At 38.2% G+C, this 20,883-nt stretch overlaps 1 protein-coding gene across 19 annotated transcripts in view; it reads left to right on the top strand.

The window, feature by feature from the left end:
- PTK2 (protein tyrosine kinase 2) overlaps positions 1 to 20,883 on the top strand; it is a 349,963-nt gene that overhangs the window by 114,531 nt on the left and 214,549 nt on the right. For 18 of the 19 annotated variants that reach the window (XM_063669126.1, XM_063669127.1, XM_063669125.1 and 15 more), the window contains one exon: positions 8,428 to 8,594. In XM_063669126.1, coding sequence (XP_063525196.1) covers positions 8,428 to 8,594 — 167 coding nt within the window. Of the gene's footprint in view, positions 1 to 8,427; positions 8,595 to 20,883 lie in introns of those variants that run through there. The other variant, XM_063669133.1, reaches the window with a different exon arrangement.

The following is a 20,883-nucleotide window of genomic DNA, read 5'->3' as shown; positions in this document are numbered from 1 at the left end:
AAATAATCTAAGTATAATTACTTGTCAGAAAGAAACTGACCATTGAATAGCGTCAAAGGGGATGCCACACAACTATTTTCTGAAATGATACGGCTTATTGTTATTCAGGTACTGAATAATTCGATTCAGTCTTAAACTCATTATAGCTACATTGCCCGTTATCGTAGCCATGTGCAGTTGTTGAGCACTTGAATGTGGCTAGTCTGAATTGACATGTGCTATAGTATAAAAATATATACCACATTTCAAAGAGTAAGAAAACAGAATAAGATATCTCATATCAATGTGTTATGATTACATGTTAAATGATAATACTTTTGATATAGTAGGTTAACTAAACTATATTACTGATATTGAATTTTCCTGTTTCTTATTTTATTTTTTTACTGTGACTACTAGAAATTTTAAAATTAATTATGTGGCTTGCATTATATTTCTGCTGGACAGTTGTGCTCTATAGAAAGCAAATTCTCAGACTGCTTGGATCAGAAAAAACAAAACCTTTTGGGGAGTTTAAAGATTGTTTTCACCAAGAATATCTGGATTTTTGTAACATTTCATTATAGAGCCTTTCTCATGCTTCAGTTAATAAGTATTAGTGCTTTTACAGTTATGTGTGCTAATTGTACGTTAATTAATGTTTGGTTGTTGAAAAGATTTGCAAGATTTCACAGTTTATAGGCAAAATCCATTACAGCAACAGTAGTAAAATGATACTCATTGAAGTGATCTGGAGATCTTGGGTACAGGCTTCTTGGCCTTGGACATGATTTTTCTGTAGATGTGAAACCATTACTGGCTTATGTGTGAAGCATCTCAGTATGAGGAAGTGGTGGGGATCTGTGAGAGGGTCACACAAGCACTCTCCATCTACGTAGCCAACCTCAACCTGTGGACCTCCCCAGGTACTGCCAAAATCAGGTACACCTTGTCAGTCCAGTTATTATTACAAAATCGCACTGACAAGCTGGTATAGTCTGCCCCCCCGAAACAGCTCAGGATCCCATGATCACAAACATCACTTATCTTGGCCATAGCTTTGGCCAAGTGTCAGTACCATGCTTCAGGCAGCTCTAGAGATAAGTGTGGAGTCAATCTAGAACAGCCAAGAGAAACCCAGGCTGAACAATGTTGAATAAGACCAGTCATCTAGAAACATGGCAGTGATAATTCAGAAACATAATGACATAAAATTCTAAACTCTACCAGAGAAATCCCCTATTTAGGAGAAAGAATGACATTTACACCAGACTTTTCATCAGCAATGCTGGATGCAAGAAGACATTGGAACAGTGTCTTCAAAGGGCTCGGGGAAAATAACGTGTACTTTAGAAGTCTATATCAGATAAATTATTAATCAAGATAATGTGAAATGAAGGTATCTGCAGAGAAGTAGTGACATAGAAAGCTAATAGCATGGGCTCTTTTTGAAAAACCAATTACATGATATGATGCAGCGTGGAAAAAAGTTGAGCCCATAAGAAAATACTGTAGCAGGATGCAAGAGACAGTGGTCCATTGTCATACTTGCTGCCTTGTATGCTGTCTTATACCTCTCTTAATGTCCCCATAGTCTCTTGAATCTACCACCATGATTTAATCCAACTTTCTGCCTATTCTCCACCTGTCGCCATCCTGTGATTGGTCACATTCTAGATTTGCAACCTCAGTGCTACCCAGCTGCCATGCTGTATCCCTCCCATCTTGTTCTCTCCTAGACAACCATTTCATACCTCCTCCACTTTCTTCAACCTGCAGTACTTGAAAAAGTCCACACATTTCTATATCTTCCATTTCCCCAGCGTTTGTACCTCAGTTCTCTGTCTTTACACTTCTTGTTACTAAATAACCATCCAGTGCTCCAGTCAAAGGGTTACCTCATCTTTTAGTTACTTAGATCCATTTGCAGTCATCTTTTATTCCTCTTTTGCTCTCAAGCCATATCAAATACATTAGCTTATCCTGTCCACATTATCTTCAAAAATATATCCGGAACCTACCCATTTCATACCACCTCCACTGCTGCCCCTTTCTTTGAGCTCTTCTTCAGTAGCTGCCTTAAAATGTCTCTTCCATACATTATGGCATGGTATCCTAACTGACATCTTGTTTCCCTACTTGCTCTCCTTAGTCTGTTGACAACCCAGCAGCCAGAATGATCCTGGAGAGATGAAAGCCAGAGCACTTCACTCCTCCACTCAGAACCCGATTTCATTTAGTCAACATGCACGTCCTTCGAGAGTCTCACCTATCTCCCCCATCCTGTCCCATCATGCCCTGTCACCTTCTGTCCTAGTCACTCACTTTTTCTTTCTGTTTCCTGTTTCTCTAACATACCAATCACCGAATCAGTGATTTGCTTAAAACCCCCCAAGAGCTCCCCATTTCTCCCAGACTAAAAGCCAGATTCCTTTTGTGGCCTACAAGGACCTACGGGATGTGGCTCCTTGTTTGTTCTCTCCCTGCCCTTACTAACTCTGCCTCCCAGGGCATCCCAGTCTAAGAATGCTCCCTTATGCCTCACTATTTTTGTTTTTCTGTCACTATTTTATTTTCTTCAGATCGTTATTATTGACATTGTCTTGTACTTGATTTGTTTGCTCATTTATTAGCTGTTTTCTTCCCCAACTTCTTAAGTTCTGTGACATCAGGGATCTTTGTACTTCATAGTATTATTGCGAACGTCTTCAACAGTGTCTAGCAGGCAAACAGCAAGTACTCAGTAGGTATAGGTACTTTTGTTGAATGACTATATGGCATCCAAGGTGAAATGGAAAATTTCTGAGAGAAATATGTTAGGAACATTGGCCACAGAACTAGAAAGCCTTAATTGACAAATAACCACAAAGATATTGATTTGATAGCCAAAGATTATACCTATTCAAAGCCATACCCCACTTTACTGATATCTCTGTCAGATCTTTGTACCGAGCTTATTTTTTAAAAAGACATTACAAGGACTAGAACAAATAATTTCATGCCCATACACCAGGCAAGTACTGGGCAAATACTGTATGCTGCTGCTTAAGATTACGCCACCACTGAGTTCTTGGACAGTATTCTTATCACATTCAAAACCCCTTAAAATTTTTCTGACTGGTACATCGAACTTTTCTAAATTAATAGCATATCCTCAGGTTTCAGTACTAGTCATGAGTCAGTAGGGAATGGTTGGTAAATCTGAATCTGTAATAGTAAATGGAAAAAAATCAGTTCATGTAGTTTGTTAAAATATAGGTGTGTTGGGTTGGATTAATACTAATTACTGTTACCAAGCTGGTAGTGGGAAGACTACTAAGGGGAAGTAACATTGTGTTCAATTTAAAATCATCCTTCTGATAGGAATGGGAAAATGTACAGTGATTTGGGATTCTGCAAGAACAAACTATGCTATAAACGACTGGTATCTGTAGGGGAAGGGAATTCTTCAGGGAGTTTTCCCTGAGTTCGGCCATAGGTAGGTGCCTGGAGGACTTTTCAGAGCAGTCCAACGGTCTTCAGTGTTTATTGTTAGGTGTCATCACTGGACACTTTATGTGTGTTAGAAGTGTAAGCTGTTCTCTCTGATAGAGGAGCAGGTGAATGTATGTTTAAAAACATTTAAAAACGATTATTAATAACAGTCAATTGAACATTGATTGTTACAGATTCAAATAGTTTTGATTCTAGAAGGGACTATGGAGGTCTTAGAAAATTAAACTCTTCCTTTACAGGATAGAAAGTATCATCTAGGAAGAAAGCTAGAAAGGAAAGCTTTAAGAAAAAGCATAAAAGCCGTGTTAAGGAGGAGAACCTAAGCTAATAGAGCACGAGGAAGAAAAAATTTTGAATTCAAAATCCTGAGAGAGAGTGATTGAGGTAGTGATTTCCCATAGGTAGAATGTTGGCTCCTAAAGATACCTACATCCTAATCCCCAGAACCTGTGCAGATGTCCCCTTACGTGGCCAGAGGGACTTTGTAGGCGTGATGAAGGCTACAGACCTTAAGGTGGGGAGATGATGAGTCCTTCACTGCAGCGGGCCTTTCCTTACTGTGGTCAGTGGGAGGTGAATATGAAAGAAGGATCAGATGCAACATTGATGAAAGAAGACAACCATGAGCCAAGGAGTGCAGTGCCCTGTAGAAGCTGGAAAAGACAAGCTAAGAGCCCCCAGAAAACAGCACATCCCTGCTGACGTCTTTATTTTAGGCCAGTGAGACCCATTTCATACTTGTGATCTACAAAACTAAAAGATAATGCACTTGTTGTGTTTTAAGCCCCCAAGTTTGTGGTGATTTATTACAGAGATAATAGGGAACTAATACAGTGACTGTGGACCACCAAGATAAAAAAGTGCATTCTTTGTCTTGGAAGACTTTTAGAAGGACTCCTAGTTTACTACTGGACCAAGAGGAGGAAACGTACTAGGTGTTGAAGAACAGGATTTGAATTTCTGGATCTTTCTTTTTGATAATCCAGTGATGAAAGCCTCCAAGAAGAATGGTAGGGATCCCTTGGTTTTCTAAAGCTGAAGAGTGTCTGAAAGAGAAACACAATGAGAAAAAGAAATACTATACTATAGAAGAATCAGTAATGATGATTATATTTGGTAATTCTTAGGAAGCAGTAAGGAGATGAACAGTGTCAACAATGTGTGTTGCTTCAGATATCTCCTCTAGTAATAAATCTGAAAATTAAGTGTGAGACTATAGCTAAAAGTATAAAATATCCCTTTTTGTCCCCTCCTCCCCACAAACCACGTAATACTCGTTTGCACATATTCATTGTCATGTCTTTCTCCTGTGAGACTCTTAAGACTTCTTAGGGTCAGGATTGCGTCTTAACCGTTATTGTGTCACTAGCATCGTGCATGTAGTGAGCACTTCAGATGTTCATGAATAAATGAATGAACAGTTTATGAAAGAATGAACATGGAGGAAAGAGTAACATGATCTATTTTGAACAATGGTGAAGGTCATTTGTTTGAAAGTACTATCTAAAAGGTAAGTGGCTAAATGGAACCAAGCAAAATAATAAAAATTTTCAGAAATGAACAAAAGTATGGCCTCATCTCACTAGTGAGTAATCAGGGAAATTAAACCATCATAACAACAGTAAAATACCTGTGGAAGTTTTTTTGGTCATTAAATTGATCATCATAAGATTAATTTTATTCGTTATTAATGTGATTTAAATGATACTCTGTAACATTATGCATCAAGTATAATTGGTATAGTTTTGTTGATGGACAGGAAGTTTGTACTTATCAAAATGTTTCAGTTAAAGGAAATTTTGTCTATTTCTATGCAGTGGTCATAAGTACCTTTGATGACAGCTAGAAGGATGTTCATAGCAGTATTTTTATTTACACCTTCCTTTCTCCCTCAGAACAAGGAAATCTTTATTCATCAGTAGTAAAATGACCTTGCACATTTAATGTTATGTTCCTGATAAGATACAGGCATGATGTGAACACTGGCTTCTTTTATTTTAACCTTGAAAAGAATTCTTTTACCATGAATGTCTACTATGAGAATTTAATCAGAAAAGTTGTGTATTTCTGACACTTGGGATATGAGAGACAGGTTTCAGAGTAGCCAATTATTGTTTTGTATTTCATAGGACCAGATAGATGTGTCTTCAAAGCCACGATGAGAAATTTAAATTTAATTCTGGTACCTTTAGTGGCATATTAAAAACCCATGTCCTATTATCCTTTTAGAGACAGTCATTTTTATTCTGAATGTATGTGTGTGTGATATGAAAATGGGGCACTTCCATATGGCAGCACTGTAGGGTTGGTTGAGTTTACATTCCTCACTAAATACATAGTTCTCAGAATTATTTGTTGAGTTATCCAGACCAGATATTTAGTTCTCAGAATTACTTAAGTTACTGAGTATATGCATTTAGCACCACATATTTAAACACTTTGTATATTTGTAATGTTTGCCACTATCCACAGATATTTATAAGGGTGCTAGAGAATGAGCAGTAGGACAGAGTACGATATGGATGCATAATGAGAAAGCAAAAAATGAAACAGAAGGTAATATCTGTGTGTTTATTGCTTTTCACTATTTCATGGAGAGTGAAAGTTGAAAGCTGCTTTACTCATGAGGTACTACTGTATGCAAAGGCTGTGTCACTCAGATCCACACTTTGAAGTCACTCTGAGTCTCTTCAGGCAGCATGATCAAGTGAATGGAATAAGATTCTCTCCCATAAAACTCCAAGACAGAAACCTGCCTTTCCCTAACAGATACCACAGTTCTGGGCTAAGCCTCTTTGAGACTGGTTTGCTGCAGGTCTCCTATATGTGTGCTGTGAGTTCAGCGGAGATGAAGTGATTTTTTCATGGGTTCGCTACAGAAGGCAACCAGAGAAGCTGGGCTTTTTCTTAGGATGTGAATGGTGACAATTATAAGAAATGATTTGTGTTCCTCACTGCCTTATATTCAACATCAGGTTATGGAAGGTTAGTAGACCAAGTGACCTGAGGCAGATGGCTAGAGACCACTGTAGACATAGATCGCAGCTCTAACAAGAGAGCCGCCTCTTGAATTGGTAGTAGCAGTGAGCTGTGGAGCAAGGAGACTTACTGACGTGTGCTTTACCAAGGATAACTGGTGTTGGTGCGTACTGGGTGTTGATCTGGCAGAGCTGGACCGGGAACCAGGAGCTTTTGTGGGAATTTCACAGAGGTGCTAGCTTCCATCCTTCATAGTTCAGGGATTTGTGTGTTGGCAGGAAGCTGCAGAAGTCACTTCTGAGAGAATTGTTAAAAGGTGCTCCTTCCTCTAGGCAAGTTCCACACCCCAGAGCACAAGGTTTAAAGACTAGAACGTGGACTCTTTTCGCCCTCAGCTGGACATCCTTGTGTAGGTAGGGTACTATCATTTACAGTGGCCCTGTCAGGAATTCTGGCCTTGGATCAAAAAGCCAGGAAGGACATTTTATGCCTCTGTCAGTTCCACATAGGAGTCTGTAGGCTGCAAACATCCTTCCTGTCCTGATGAGAATTCATCATCTTTATGAACCTGTCTTTGACTCTTCCAGCCTGGTCCTCTGTTGATGCTTTCTCTCAATACCATGTTTACTCCTTTCCTTTGTCCCTCTCTCTGCCACTTCCTGTGCTTGGTAAACAACTTTGTACCTGGGATCGAGTTGTCTGAAAGAGAGATTGACTCTACCACTTCATTCACTCAGTGCCCTGGGAGGTCTGCCACATGCTAGATACCAGTATCAGGAGCACAGCACAGCAGCACACATCCTCAGTGTGCATATACTGGGTTTTGGACAGTTTTTGTGTATGGTACATGTTACGATTTATCTTTGCTTATGGAGGAGGCTGGGGATAATATCCTTTATCATGATCAGCAGCATTGTGCTGTAATAAAGCAGTACTTGATGAGTGCAGGAACTTTTATGTATGTCTTACAAGTTTTATCATAGCTTCAATTAATTGCTGATTTTAAAAACCCGTGATTATTTTCTTTCATAGATATTTTTCATTTTAATATCAGCATCATTTTAAAAAAACCTTGTCTTATCACCTAAAAGATTGAGGAGGTCACAGTTGGTTGTGATTTGCATACCCTCGTGTAAAGGACAGCAGATGGTTCTGTCATGTTCCCAAATGAGTCTTCCATATATGCTGCCCACTTAACAACATATTCTCTCATGGTCCTCATACCTAGGTAGGTACAGGGCAAGAGTCAGTTCTAACACTTAACTTGTCCATTGCGCCAGGAGAAATTGCACCATCTTTAGGGAACATTTCCTGATGACCTCATTCAAAGGTGACCTTCTCCTCTGAACTCAAGGGAACACATGTTAGAGGCATTAGATTTGGGAGTATTTTAAATTGCTTTATAATAATTTTTAAAGAGCAAGTAATAAACTGATAAGGCCCAATTCAAAGAACTTTTCATGTATTTCCAGTGTCACCACAAACGTAGCCTTAACTGTGTGTTCCTGAATATATGTTTTTTAAAAAAATGATTATGAATGTTGCAGCCTGGTCTTGAACAGTATGATCTCCCTGTTTTAGAAAGTATAACCCCTCCTTGGGTCTGGACCTTAGAAAGTAGTAACTGAAAGATACCTGGTGTGCTTTGACAGGTTTGGGGGGTGATGACAGTGGAATTGCAGAAATGTGTTTTTAAGTTTACATGCCTTGTTAATAAAGAAAGGAGAGAATCTCTTTATGTTTTCTTTTCTAAAACTTCTCCTTGTTCTTGAAAATACTACTTCAGAAACAAAGATTCCTAAGTAATTTATTTAACTTGATATTCTCATACCAAAGATTTCTGATAATTGACTAAAAGAAATGAAGATTGCATTACTTTTTAGCCTATAGTTTTTTTGTTTGTTTTTTTGTTTTGTTTTGTTTTGTTTTGTTTTTCAGTTTATAACAGTCATTCTTGTGGGGGGTATGTTTTAGGGCATCATTCAGAAGATAGTGGACAGTCACAAAGTAAAGCATGTGGCCTGCTATGGATTCCGCCTCAGTCACCTGCGGTCAGAGGAGGTTCACTGGCTTCACGTGGATATGGGCGTCTCCAGTGTGAGGGAGAAGTATGAGCTTGCTCACCCACCAGAGGAGTGGAAGTAAGATACAAACCTGCTTTGGCGTGATGCACACTTGATTTCTTTTGCTTTTTAAAAACATGCACAAGATAACAAATGTATATGTTTAATTTTTACACTGCTTGTCATTACAACTCTGGTATAAATAAAATTGGTTAGTAATTATTAACCAGTGATCTCTTCTAGACCTCTAGTCTAGCTTTTGGGTATTATTAATTATACTTTGAGCCATCTGATTTCAGTTTTCTGTGATGGTCTTTTGCTAGCTGATTTCTCATCAGTGCTACTTTGTTTCAACCTTTGCTCCCAATAAAACTCAAATCATATATGTGTGTGTGTGTGTGAGTGTGTGTGTGTATATATATATATATATTTTAATGTTTTCATCCCTTGTCATCCTTTTATGTAGCAGGAGTTGCTGTCACACCTAAATACCTTATTAATGGGCTACATAGCTTGTTTTATTATGCCCTGTAATCTAGAGCGCACCTGCAAAGAGTGAGTGTATATTTGATATTCACATGCAACGTTAAAATTAGAACGTAATCTCTTAGTGACTCCTGTTGAAATGTTAAGAAAAATAAAATTATTTCAGGGCAAATTAAAAGAATTCCCTATAATTGTTCTTTTTCTGGTTCTCCCCTAATAATTTTTTTTTTTTTTTTTTTACTGCTAAGCCACTCAAGATGTTGCTAGGAAATTGTACATCTAAAATACATTTGTGAGAGGTATAACTTGTAAAAATGGGCTGCTTCTTTCACTAAGGTTCTGATTTTTATAGGCAATGCTACAGAAATAAATGTAATTGTAGGTTGAAGAGTGCATTCAGAGGGTCAGTAACTTTGAGGATCTAGATTGATTAGGGTAGACATTTTAAAAGAAAAACATGTTTAGGTGAATAATTTTTTTTTCTTTTTTGAGACAGAGTCTCGCCCTGTCACCCAGGCTGCAGTACGGTGGCATGAACATGGCTCACTGCAGCCTCTTGGGCTCAAGCGATTCTCCCACTTCAGCTTCTTGAGTAGCTAGGACTGTAGGCACACACCACCACGCCCAGCTAATTTTTGTATTGTTTGCAGAGACGGGGTTTCAGCATGTTGCCCAGACAGATCTCAAACTCCTGGGCTCAGTCTGCCCACCTTGGCCTCCCAAAGTGTTGGGATTACAGGTGTGAGCCACCATGCCCAGCCTGAATAAATCTTATGTTGAATAAAACCCTACCCCAGTTACAGAGTTCATTAAAGAAATATAGCTGTATTTTCAAATTTGTCTTAGGTAGCTGGTACTGAGCTAACAAAATACTCCCTGAGAATATAGTTTCGTTGGTTCACATCAATGGCTAGAGAAGATTTGACTTCCAGCTATTTAGTCAGTTAAGCAAGTGAGCATTCCAAAACAAAGGATATGTAAAAGTTAGATAAAAATACCTGCAGGGTTTTTGTTTTGTTTTGTTTTTTTGAGATGGTCATCTTGCTGTGTTGCTTGGGCTGGTCTTGAACTCCTGTACCCAGGTGATCCTCCTGTGTCAAGGTACTTTTATTTAACACGATTCTATTATCTTGGTTTATATGGACATGTCAGATGCAGACCTTGTTATAATGAAATCCTTAGTGCTCAATAAAATGGTCATTGAATCTAAATCTCTTAGTAGATTGTTGTTGTTCTTTTAAGCCAATTTATTTACTTTGTTTCAAGTAAAAGTGAACAGGCACTGCTTTACTGACTGGGTCTTGAATCCTCAAAAGGAAGAAAAATTTATGTGGGGTTGTATAGAATTTCTCGTAGATTGACCCTTCTAGATTAAAGGGTGATCAGGATACTACTGCTCATAATAATACTAATGATGATGATGATGACATTGATGCCTTGTCATCATAAGTGGCTGAGCCAGGGACTCTGCCATCTGTATGCTGCTTACACCAGATAACTTAAATATACGTTTCATTTAACTGTCCCCAAACCCTATGAGTTAGAGACTATCGTTGTTTTTATTTTACACATGAAAACAAAATTGATAAACTTGTAGTTACATAGTTTGTGACACAGTTTTGATTCGAATTTAGCTGTCTGGCTTCATAGTACAGGTTTTAAAAATTAGATTGCCTATCTGAATATGGGAATAATGTTGTCTTAAATAGTCTGAAAATGTAGCTAGGCTTTTAAGATTAGTGAAAGTTGGCCGGGTGTGGTGGCTCACATCTGCAGTCCCAGCGCTTTGAGAGGCTGAGGCAGGCGAATCACTTGAGTTCTGGAGTTCGAGACCAGGCTAGCCAACATGGGTGAAACCCTGTCTCTACTAAAAATACAAAAATTAGCCAGGCGTGGTGGCGGGTGCCTGTAATCTCAGCTACATTGAAGGCCGAGGCAGGAGAATCGCTTGAACCTGGGAGGCGGAGGTTGCAGTGAGCCAAGATCATGCCATTGCACTGCAGCCTGGGTGACAGAGTAAGACTCTGTCTCAAAAAAAAAAAAAAAAAAAAAAAAGGATTAGTGAAAGTTACAAGCATAGTAGGTAGAGATGATGACAGAAGAAAATGTGACAGATAAACTGATGAGGTATTTTCAAGAGTTATGAGGGTTAATATTGATGGTTCTGTATATTTAAAAGGGGAGGAATTTAAGTGTCAGTAAGGAACAGGAGACTATCAAAAATAACCAAGAGAATTTGGATAGTCCAAATAGAAGTTCTAGAAATCACAGGATCAATAAAATAGCAGATTAGACATAGCTGAAAAATTAGTAAACAAGACAGAAGATTTTCCAGAACATACCACAGAGAGATGAAAAGATGGAAAATGTGAATGTAAGTTTATGTAACATGAAGAATGAGGTCAACCCATTTCTAACAGAAACTCAAGAAGAATAGAATAAAAAAGAATGGAGAAGAGGAGGAGATAATCCCAGGAGATAATGGTTGAGAATATTTTATAATCAATGAATGACATGAGCCTTCAAATACCGGATTAACATAAAATCCCAAACAGAGTCAATAAAACTAAACTGATGCTTTGGCAGATTGTATTAATAGTAAAATATTGTTGTACCAGGGAACAAGACAGGATGACACCCAGAGAAAAATTCAGACTTTTCAACAACAATAATAGATGCCAAGAAAATAGTGGGATAATATGTTCAAAGTGGTGAGGAAAGTAGCTGGCAACCTGTATTTGTTTGCCCAGTTAAATTGCCATTCAAGAACAGGGTGAGATAGCGACATTTTCCTTAGAGGATTTACCGCCAAAGGAACCTCTGACAAAAACACCTTAGGAAAAACGAAAATCATCTCTGAAGGGGAGGGTCTTAGATGCAAGATGGAAAAAATTGGGTAGATCTAGATATGCATTGGTCCCACGAAACAAGATAGTAACTGATTTTTAATTTGAAGAACTCACACATAAAACATAAGCAGAAAGGGAACAAAGTATATCAGACAGACAGTAACCAGGGGGAAAAGGATTATACCCTGTTAATATCGTATGAAAAAAATTTTAAACATCTTTTAAAGCATCATTAGGGATATAGAAGGCAATTACAATACAAGCTATTATCACCAAGAATTTAATAAATATTCCTTACTTAGCTTTCTGGATACCAAACTGCTTTGGTTTTCCTTCATTGACCATTCATAGCCTTTCTGAACTGTTTAGCCTTTAAATGTTGGGGTGCTCCAGTAACCTGTTTTCTTCTCTTTCTAGTCCCCCTACACCTGCCTTGGGCATTAAATCATACATTTGATTGGATGGAGGCAGGGAAACTGATAAATTAGTGCAATAACCCAGGCAAAAATCCTAAAAGATGGTGCAGTAGGGGAATAATAATAGAAGTGGTGAGAAACAGTTGTACAGGGTTGTATTTTTAAGGAGGGAGCTGATGGGATTTGCTGATGTATCTCTTAGAATGTAAGCCATCCAATTATATTTGTAAATCATTTGGGCTCAGAAACTTCCAGTAGCTTCTCATCACACTCAGAGCAAACTCTGGAGTTTCTGATGACCTCACAGTCCTTATCTCCTTCTGCTCTTCCTCTTCCTCCTCCACTCTGGTGACATCAGTCCCTTTGATTTCAGTTTTCCTTCCATTAAATTATTTTAATATATTTTAGAGTTCTTTCCATAAATACTCAAGTTGGGATCTGATGTGATGGTTTCTTCTCTATTGCCAGACTTTTTAATTGTTGAATAATGTAGCCCTTCATCTTAATTAATGCTTTCTTTGTCTCACCTCCCTTTTTTCCTTTATCTTTTACAACTTTTCACTTTCTCAACTCTAGCCCCCTGGCTTTCTTATTGGGGCCTTTGAACTTGGTGTGACTCTGCTGAGTATGTTCTGTCTTTTCCAGGCATGGCTTGGACCGCCTCATTCCAGGAATGTGCTTGAATGTTACTGCTTTCCTATGGTCTCCTACTGGCTACCTAAAGAACCCACTGCCTACCTGAAGCTCCTTGTGATTTTTCATCAGCTCACATACTCTGTTAATTTTTTACAGATCTCTGAATACTGATATTATATATGTGTTATTTATCTTTCTCAGGGATATTATATATGTGTTATTTATCTTTCTCAGGGACTTTGTTTTCTTCACTCCTCTATTCCTGGTTCTAGTCATGCCTGGTACACAATAGGCACCCAATAAACAATATTTGAATGAAAACGGAATAAATAATATATTGATAATGCATGTGTAAAAGAAGCCCAGAAGCAAAGTAATGTGATGGTTTAGAAACTTGTTTTCAGCTAGGAACCAAGCAATATTAGCTTAAGTTAATAACAGTATTACCATATTAACACATGTTGTTTACTGTGTGTCAGACATTTGATGTAGTTCATCAAAATTAATTTCTATTATGATAGTCTTATCATGTAGGTACTCTCATTTTGCCATTTTACTTGTGAGAAAGCCATACTTTGGAAAGGCTTAATCACTTTTCCTGGAGATCATATGGCTTAAATGGGTGGTATACTGGAAATTGAATCCAAACACTCAGCTGTTTCTTCTCTACTCCTGTATTAGATATGTAAATACAAGAAGCTGAACATGACAAATTTTTTTCTGTCACCTGCAGACATCTAAGTTCATAGGTGGGTATGTGAGGGCAGCTGCAGTTCTGGCTTTAATTCTGAGAAGTAAGATCTCAATAGTCAAATGGAAGTGCTAGGACTCAGCAATATAATTGGGTATAAATTTTGATTTCCATGACGTTTTTGGACATAGCTTGTTCTTTTGTGCTATCTGCTATAGAGTCTGTTCATACTGTTGAATAAACCTGAAATATAGACTTGTTCACTTGGTCTTTACTCTTCAAACAGCTTGGTAAGCTAGATTGCAGCACGCGTATTTCGTGATAACTGTCTCAGGCAGGATGACCTTAGAGAGCTCTGTCATGACATGTCACTGGGAGAAAGGAAGGGCTGGATTGATAAATGGCTATCTATGTAGGAAGAAGAGCAACAACAGCATCGGATCCTACCTCAATACACAAATCTACAAGATATGCAAGTAGTGAAACATCACATGCAAAACTGTAAAAAAATAAGTTTAGTGGGAAGTATAGTTGAATGTATCTCTGGCCCTGGGATAGGAAGATTTTCTTAAGAGCTCCAAAATGTTCACTATAAAAAGAAAGACTGGCAAATTCTACTGTACTAAGATTAGGACATTCTGCAAAAGATACATTTTCAAAGTACAAGAACAGGTTGCAAAGTGGGAGAAGATATTTATAACACATGCAGTCAACAAAGGGTGGTGGTAAGAGTTCTGATCAATATAAAAATTGCTGACTGGGCACTGTGGCTCACGCCTGTAATCCCAGCACTTTTGGAGGCCAAGGTGGGCGAATCACCTGAGGTCAAGAGTTCGAGACCAGCCTGACTAACATGGTGAAACCCCGTCTCTACTAAAAATACAAAAATTACCAGGCGTCATGGTGGACATCTGTAATCCCAGCTACTGGGGAAGCTGAAGCAGGAGAATCGCTTGAACCGGGGAGGTAGAGGTTGCAGTGAGCCGAGATCGTGCCACTGCACTCCAGCCTAGGCGACAGAGCGAGACTCCATCTCAAAAAAAAAAAAAATGCAGACACCTCAATAATAGATAGGCAAGAGACATGAAGGTATTTTCATAAAAGAGAAAATAAGTTTGGCCAATTAACATAGAAGGCACTGTCAACTTCATTATTGATCAGGGAAATGCAAATCGATAACCTCAGTGAAACTCTACCTCCAGTTGGCAAAAAGTCAACTGTCTGACACTCTCCGTAGCTGGAGAGGCTGTGGACCTGACAGTCTTTTACCTGCACTGCTAGGGAGAATGTTTTAATAAATTGGTGAAACCAGCTGGGAAACCAGCTTGGCATCCTCTTGAATGTCAAGTGATTACATGCCCTACCATCCTGCAGTTCCCCTTCAAGTTTTCTCTTTCAGAAACTCTAGCTCTAGTTTCTATACTAGGCTATAACCGCAGTAATGTTCATGGCATAACAGTGACAAGTCACTTGGGGATTATTCACACAGTAGAATGTCACACAAGTCAAAATGAATGAACTACAGGTATAAGTAACAATATGAATGAAACTTAGCTGTATAACATCATGTGACAAGTCCTAGCACAACTTTGTGAGTACGCTAAATACTACTGAATTTCACACCTTAAAATGGTTAATGTTTTACGTTAATTTTACCTCAATTTAAAAAAGTCCTGGAATATGACGTACAGCATGACACACTTTATAAAGTAAAAAGTGAAAAAACCTAATGAGATTGTTGGGAACACGTGTTGATTAAGACCATATGGAACATGTAAATAAGGGGATGGTAAATTCCTTCAGAAGTCACTGGAAGGCCCAGAGCCGTGGCAGGGGTAGCCACCAGCTCTTCCCAATCCCCACAGGCTCCAGGGGAACTTCTGTTGACCATTAGGGTCTGAGGCTGAGTTTGAAAATCACTCCTGAAGTGTGCATGTGCAGCCCAGCCTGTCCCCGGCACTTTCCCAGTCAGTCCAGGGGCAGGTGGGAGCTTACCTGTTTCTGGGATGCTGGGAGAGCCTAGTTGAGTAGGTAGTATTTGTTAGGAGCTTGAGTCAGGCAAAAATGTTTAATCAATTTTTTATTTATTCACTTATGGTCAACATATTGATTGTATAATGTAGGCTATAAAGTATACATAAAAGTAGAAAATTTAAAAGCATGCAGTGGGCCAGGCGTGGTGGCTCACACCTGTAATCCGAGCACTTTGGGAGGCTGAGGCAGGTGTATCACTTGAGACCGGGAGTTCAAGACCAGCCTGGCCAACATGGTGAAACCCCGTCGCTACCAAAAGTACAAAAATTAGCCAGGCATGGTGGTGCACACGTGTAATCCCAGCTTCTTGAGGGGCTGAGGCAGGAGAATCACTTGAACCTGGGAGGTGGAGGTTGCAGTGAGCTGAGATAGCGTCACTGAGTAGCTGGGACTACATCCTCATGCCACCGCACCTGGCTAATTTTTTGTATTTTAGTAGAGACAGGATTTCACCATGTTGGCCAGGATGGTCTTGATCTCCTGACCTCGTGATCTGCCCACCTTGGCCTCCCAAAGTGCTGGGATTATAGGTGTGAGCCACTGTGCCTGGCCTAGTATGGTTTATTTTTTTAAAGAAAATCTTGGTTAAATAGTTGTTTTGAGACAAGGTCTTGCCCTGTTACACAGGCTGGAGTGCAGTGGTACAATCATAGCTCGCTGTAGCCTTGAACTCCTGGGTTCAAGTAGTCCTTCTTCCTCAGCCTCCCAATTACCTAGGACTAGAGGTGTTTGCCATCACACTCAACTAATTTCTAAAATAATTTTTTTGTACAGACAAGGTCTCATTGTATACTGGGATCATAGGCACATGCCATCACGGTTGGCTGATTTTATTTTATTTTAGTAGAGACAAGGTCTTGTTATGTTGCCCAGGCTGATCTCGAATTCCTGGGCTGAAGCAGTCCTCCTGCCTTTGTCTCCTGAAGTACTGAGATTACAGCCATGAGCCACCATGCCCCACTTCTGATTCAAAGGTCTTATTTCAGGTTTTATTTATTTTGTTATTGCTTTTAATGGTTGTCATAGCTAAAAGTATTCTTGACAAAGATATGCATAATTAAACAGAAGGGATACCACTATCTTTGTGTACTTAATCATGATACTGATTTTTCATTGCCCGTCACTAATTACGTAAACATTTGTTGAAATTTGGTCAATAAATTTCCATATTCCATGATCATTCCTTTCAGTATAATTGATTTTCAAATATATTTTCATATTTTAACATCAGATTTTTTTATTTAGTGGAGAAATTTTGACATGTTAGAAAATTTTGTTTTCAGATTTTTTTATGAGCAGTGCATCCACTCCTTTTTGGTGACAAAGTTATAAATTGATGGAAATAGTTTAGACTTCAAAATGGTCTGTCCATAACATGACAGCTTGCTTTTCTTTGTTGTTTTTATTTTTAATCAAGGATTAACATTTTGGCCAAATAATTCTTTGTTGTAGGGAGCTTTTGTATATGTTGTATGGCTTCTACCCACTAAATGATAGGAGCCCACCACCCCACCCTCTTCAGTTGTAACAGGCAAAAATGTGTCCAGTTAGTGCCAGTTGTCCCCTAGGGGAAACAGGAAGGAGGCAGAATCTCGCAAGGTTCAGAACTACTGCTCTAAAGTATAATCAAAAGTTGTTAAAAATCGCCAAAAATTATTCTTACTTTCATAAACTATCCCATTAGTATTCAAATTTTGACTTGTTTATTAAATATCATGACAAAATTTTTAAAGATAAATTATTTGAATTAGGATCCAAATTAGGTGTGCCCTTTGTCTTTTAAGTCTATAGCATCTTTATCCAGTTTCTCCCCTTTGTTTGCAGTTTGTTAAGGAAGCTGTGTTGCTTGTCCTACAGGTTTCCCCTCATCTGGATTTTGTCTGTGACATCTGTGTCCGTTGTCTTTGATGCCTTCTAATGTTTTCTCTGCAAAGCCTTTGTGTCATCTTTACTAAGTTAATTCTTACTCTATAATATATTGCTATTATGAGGGTTATATTTTATTATTTCTGTTTACCACTTATTTCTAAATTGAGCACTTAGCTCACTTGTTTTCATTCATTCATGTTTACTGATAAATGTATTTTACTATAAATGGTCATTTTAGCTGTGTCTATGTCTCACAACTTTGTTAGTGTTTTATTATCAATCAGTGTTTTGATATTTGTTTCAAGATATTTGGAAGAAACCAAGGGGTGATTAAGTGTATTGTTTAGGTTTCTGCCATATGTGCTTATAAAAGAAAAGATTATTGGTTATTGATTTATTTTGTTGCATTATAGGAAGAATAACAATTTTATGGTGTTGACTTTTTTTAACTATGTTGAGATGATTCTTTGTGCCTTAGTACTTAGTTGATGTTTTCATTCCTTTTGAAAAGAAGGTATGTTCTGTTATTATAAAGAGGGCGAGTGTGTTTGTGTACATTTTTTCAAGCTTATTTTCATGTTATTTGAAGATTATATTGTTCATACTTTGCTTGAAAAGTGACATTTAATGTATTCAATTGTATATATTATACACATATATATATTTTGCTACATGCTCATCTCAAAGAAAGTATTCAACTGTAATTGCCGATTTACTTCTTTTTTTTTTTTTTAGTAATTCTGTCTTGGGATTCTTTATGATTTTAAGGCTATGTTGTTAAGGACATATAAGTTCATGATCATAATATCTTCATCTATTCTTTCTGTTACCAGTACGTAGTGCCCCTCTTTCTTTATGTGTTTCCTATCAGCCACATATTTATTATCTTTCTATATGAATTGATGAATTGTAGCCCATTAAATTAGAGGTGTGCCCATTCCCAATTTCATTCTCTATTCTTTGCTTCCAGAGGTAACTGATAACCTGACTTTTGTCATAATCATTTTTTTGCTTAAAAAAAAAAAAGTTTTACTACTTATGTATTGTCCAGGTCTGACATCATGATCATCCATTATCTGAATCGGAATTACAAGTGGCTTTATTATGCTGTTAGGGGAAAGCTGTGCTGATCAGTCACAGTCTCCCTGAGCAGAACACAACTACTGATACTATACAGGTTTTTGGAAGTTTGAAGTTGAGAAGCTGGCCAACTTTCAGAGCTGAGAATGGGTTGGCATCAATTTTAGATGCATGGTTACCCAAGTTAGACTGTTCATCTTCAGAAGCATGTTCTTGAGAGTTAGTTCCTGTTTGGCTAAATTAAAGAAGAAGCTGCCAATCAGTTGACTTGCAGATGCATGTTCATTGAGGCAAGTTATCAGGTGCTTTAAAATTAGTTTCGAGTGGGTCTGTGGCTGTACAACTGATATTTATTGACCAAGCTGATTTAAAACTGGTTTTGTGTGTGTATGGGTGGGGGGGGGGGGCGGGTGTTTGCCACCACAGCTACAAAAGGGTCAGTCTTGTATATGTGGGAATTTAAAAATTCTCAATATAATATCAAAAGTTGCAAAATAGTACACAGAAATCCTGTGTACCCTTCAGCCAGTTTCCCTAAACATTAAAATCTTATATAATATAGCTAGTAAAACCAGGAGATTAACATTGATACAGTCCTAGTAACAAATCTATATGACTTATTCACATTTCCCAATTATTCCACTTACCATTCCTTTTCTGGTTCAGGATCAATTCAGAATACCACATTACGTTCATGTCTCCTTAAGTCTTCTCTAATCTGAGACAGTTCCTTAATCTGTGTCATTATGACCTTTACATTTTTGAAGAATACTCACTGGTTATTTGTATTGTGTTCTTCAATTTGAGTTTGGTATTGTTTTTATGATTAAGGTTTTGCGTTTTTGGCAAAACTGCCACAGTCAAGATGTCATACCTTTCTCATTGCATTGTATCAGGAAGTCCATAATGATGGCACAACTCAATTTACAGGTGGTTCTAACTTGGATCATTTAAGGTAATGGAAGCCAGGTTTCTCCACTACAAGGTTACTGTTTCCCCTTTATAATTAAGAAATATCTTCTGGGAAGATACGTCAATACTGCAACATTCTGTTTCTCACTTTCACCCACTAATCTTAGCATTCATTGATGATTCTGTCTTGCAGTGATTATTACTGTAATTTTTGCTAAATGATAAATTTCTATTTCCATTCTTCCCTTTTTTAAAAAAAAAATGGAAGTCTGTTGTAAGAACAGACTGTTCACACCACATTTTTTTTTTATGAGGGCATCTGTGTTGTGTGAAGTTAATGCTTTGTTTACTTCACTAAACACGGACTAGCTAGCTAACCCTTCTCAGTATCAGGACTATCACATTCTTAATCTAACTCAGCTTTTCAAAAACATACCCTGTCCCTCCTTATCCTCAGTTGGTTACTTTTGGGTGTCTTAGTGCTCATGTTTGGTGGTAAGACTGAGGAAGCTGGATGACAATGGCATGAATAGGAATATATTGCCTAAGAGTAGGAACAAAAGAATAATTTTATTTGGGGCATAGTATTTAGCTGCTGTTGGGAATCCATGGAGAGGCGTATAGCAGAGAAGTGGAAATATGTATCAGGATGCAACTAGACTCTTAAAATGGCAAACAGACATGTAAAGAAAATGACGAGTTTCATGTAAGAGCAGAGTGGGGATGTCAGCTCTAGTGGGGCACGAGAACATGGTGTCAGGCATTGCAGTTTAAGAACTGAGGAAAGTTTCAGTAGGGTTTTGTGTGAAATATGCTAGACTGTAGTGTGTTGAAGCAGGGAACAAAGTTCTTTTTAACTTTCATTTTAGGTTCAAGGGTACATGGGCAGATTGGTTATATAGGTAAACTACGTGTCACAGGGCTTTGGTTTACAGATTATTTCATCAACCAGGTATTTTTTCTGATCCTCTCCCTCCTCCCATCCGCCACTCTTGTTAGTCCCCAGTGTCTTAATTCCTGCTTTATGTGGATGTGTTCTCGTCGTTTAGCTCCCACCAAAATTCTTAACATGATCTAAAGGCTTTGTCTAACTTCACATAAGCAGGCTTGAGTTAAGTTCCTTTCTGTTTTTAAGACATAGGTGCCTTTTCTTCGTTTCATTGTGCCTTTAAATATTCATGCGTGTTCTTGCCGGAGGGGAATCCCATGCCTACCTCTAAATAGCTGTGGGATCTAGGGGAGATTATGTAATTCTCTAAAATTCTCTTGCCAATCTGTGAACATAAGGTGAATATTAACCTGGCTATTATTTCTCACCCAGAATCTTGCTGTCTCCTCCTAGTCTCCCTCCTTCTTCCTTTGGTCCCCATTGTCTGTTCTGCATGGTGTATACC

Source organism: Pongo pygmaeus, chromosome 7 (genome assembly GCF_028885625.2).
Source record: "Pongo pygmaeus isolate AG05252 chromosome 7, NHGRI_mPonPyg2-v2.0_pri, whole genome shotgun sequence".
NCBI lineage: Eukaryota > Metazoa > Chordata > Mammalia > Primates > Hominidae > Pongo > Pongo pygmaeus.
Note: the sequence above shows the minus strand (reverse complement) of the source record. Positions and strands in the feature narration are given on the sequence as shown.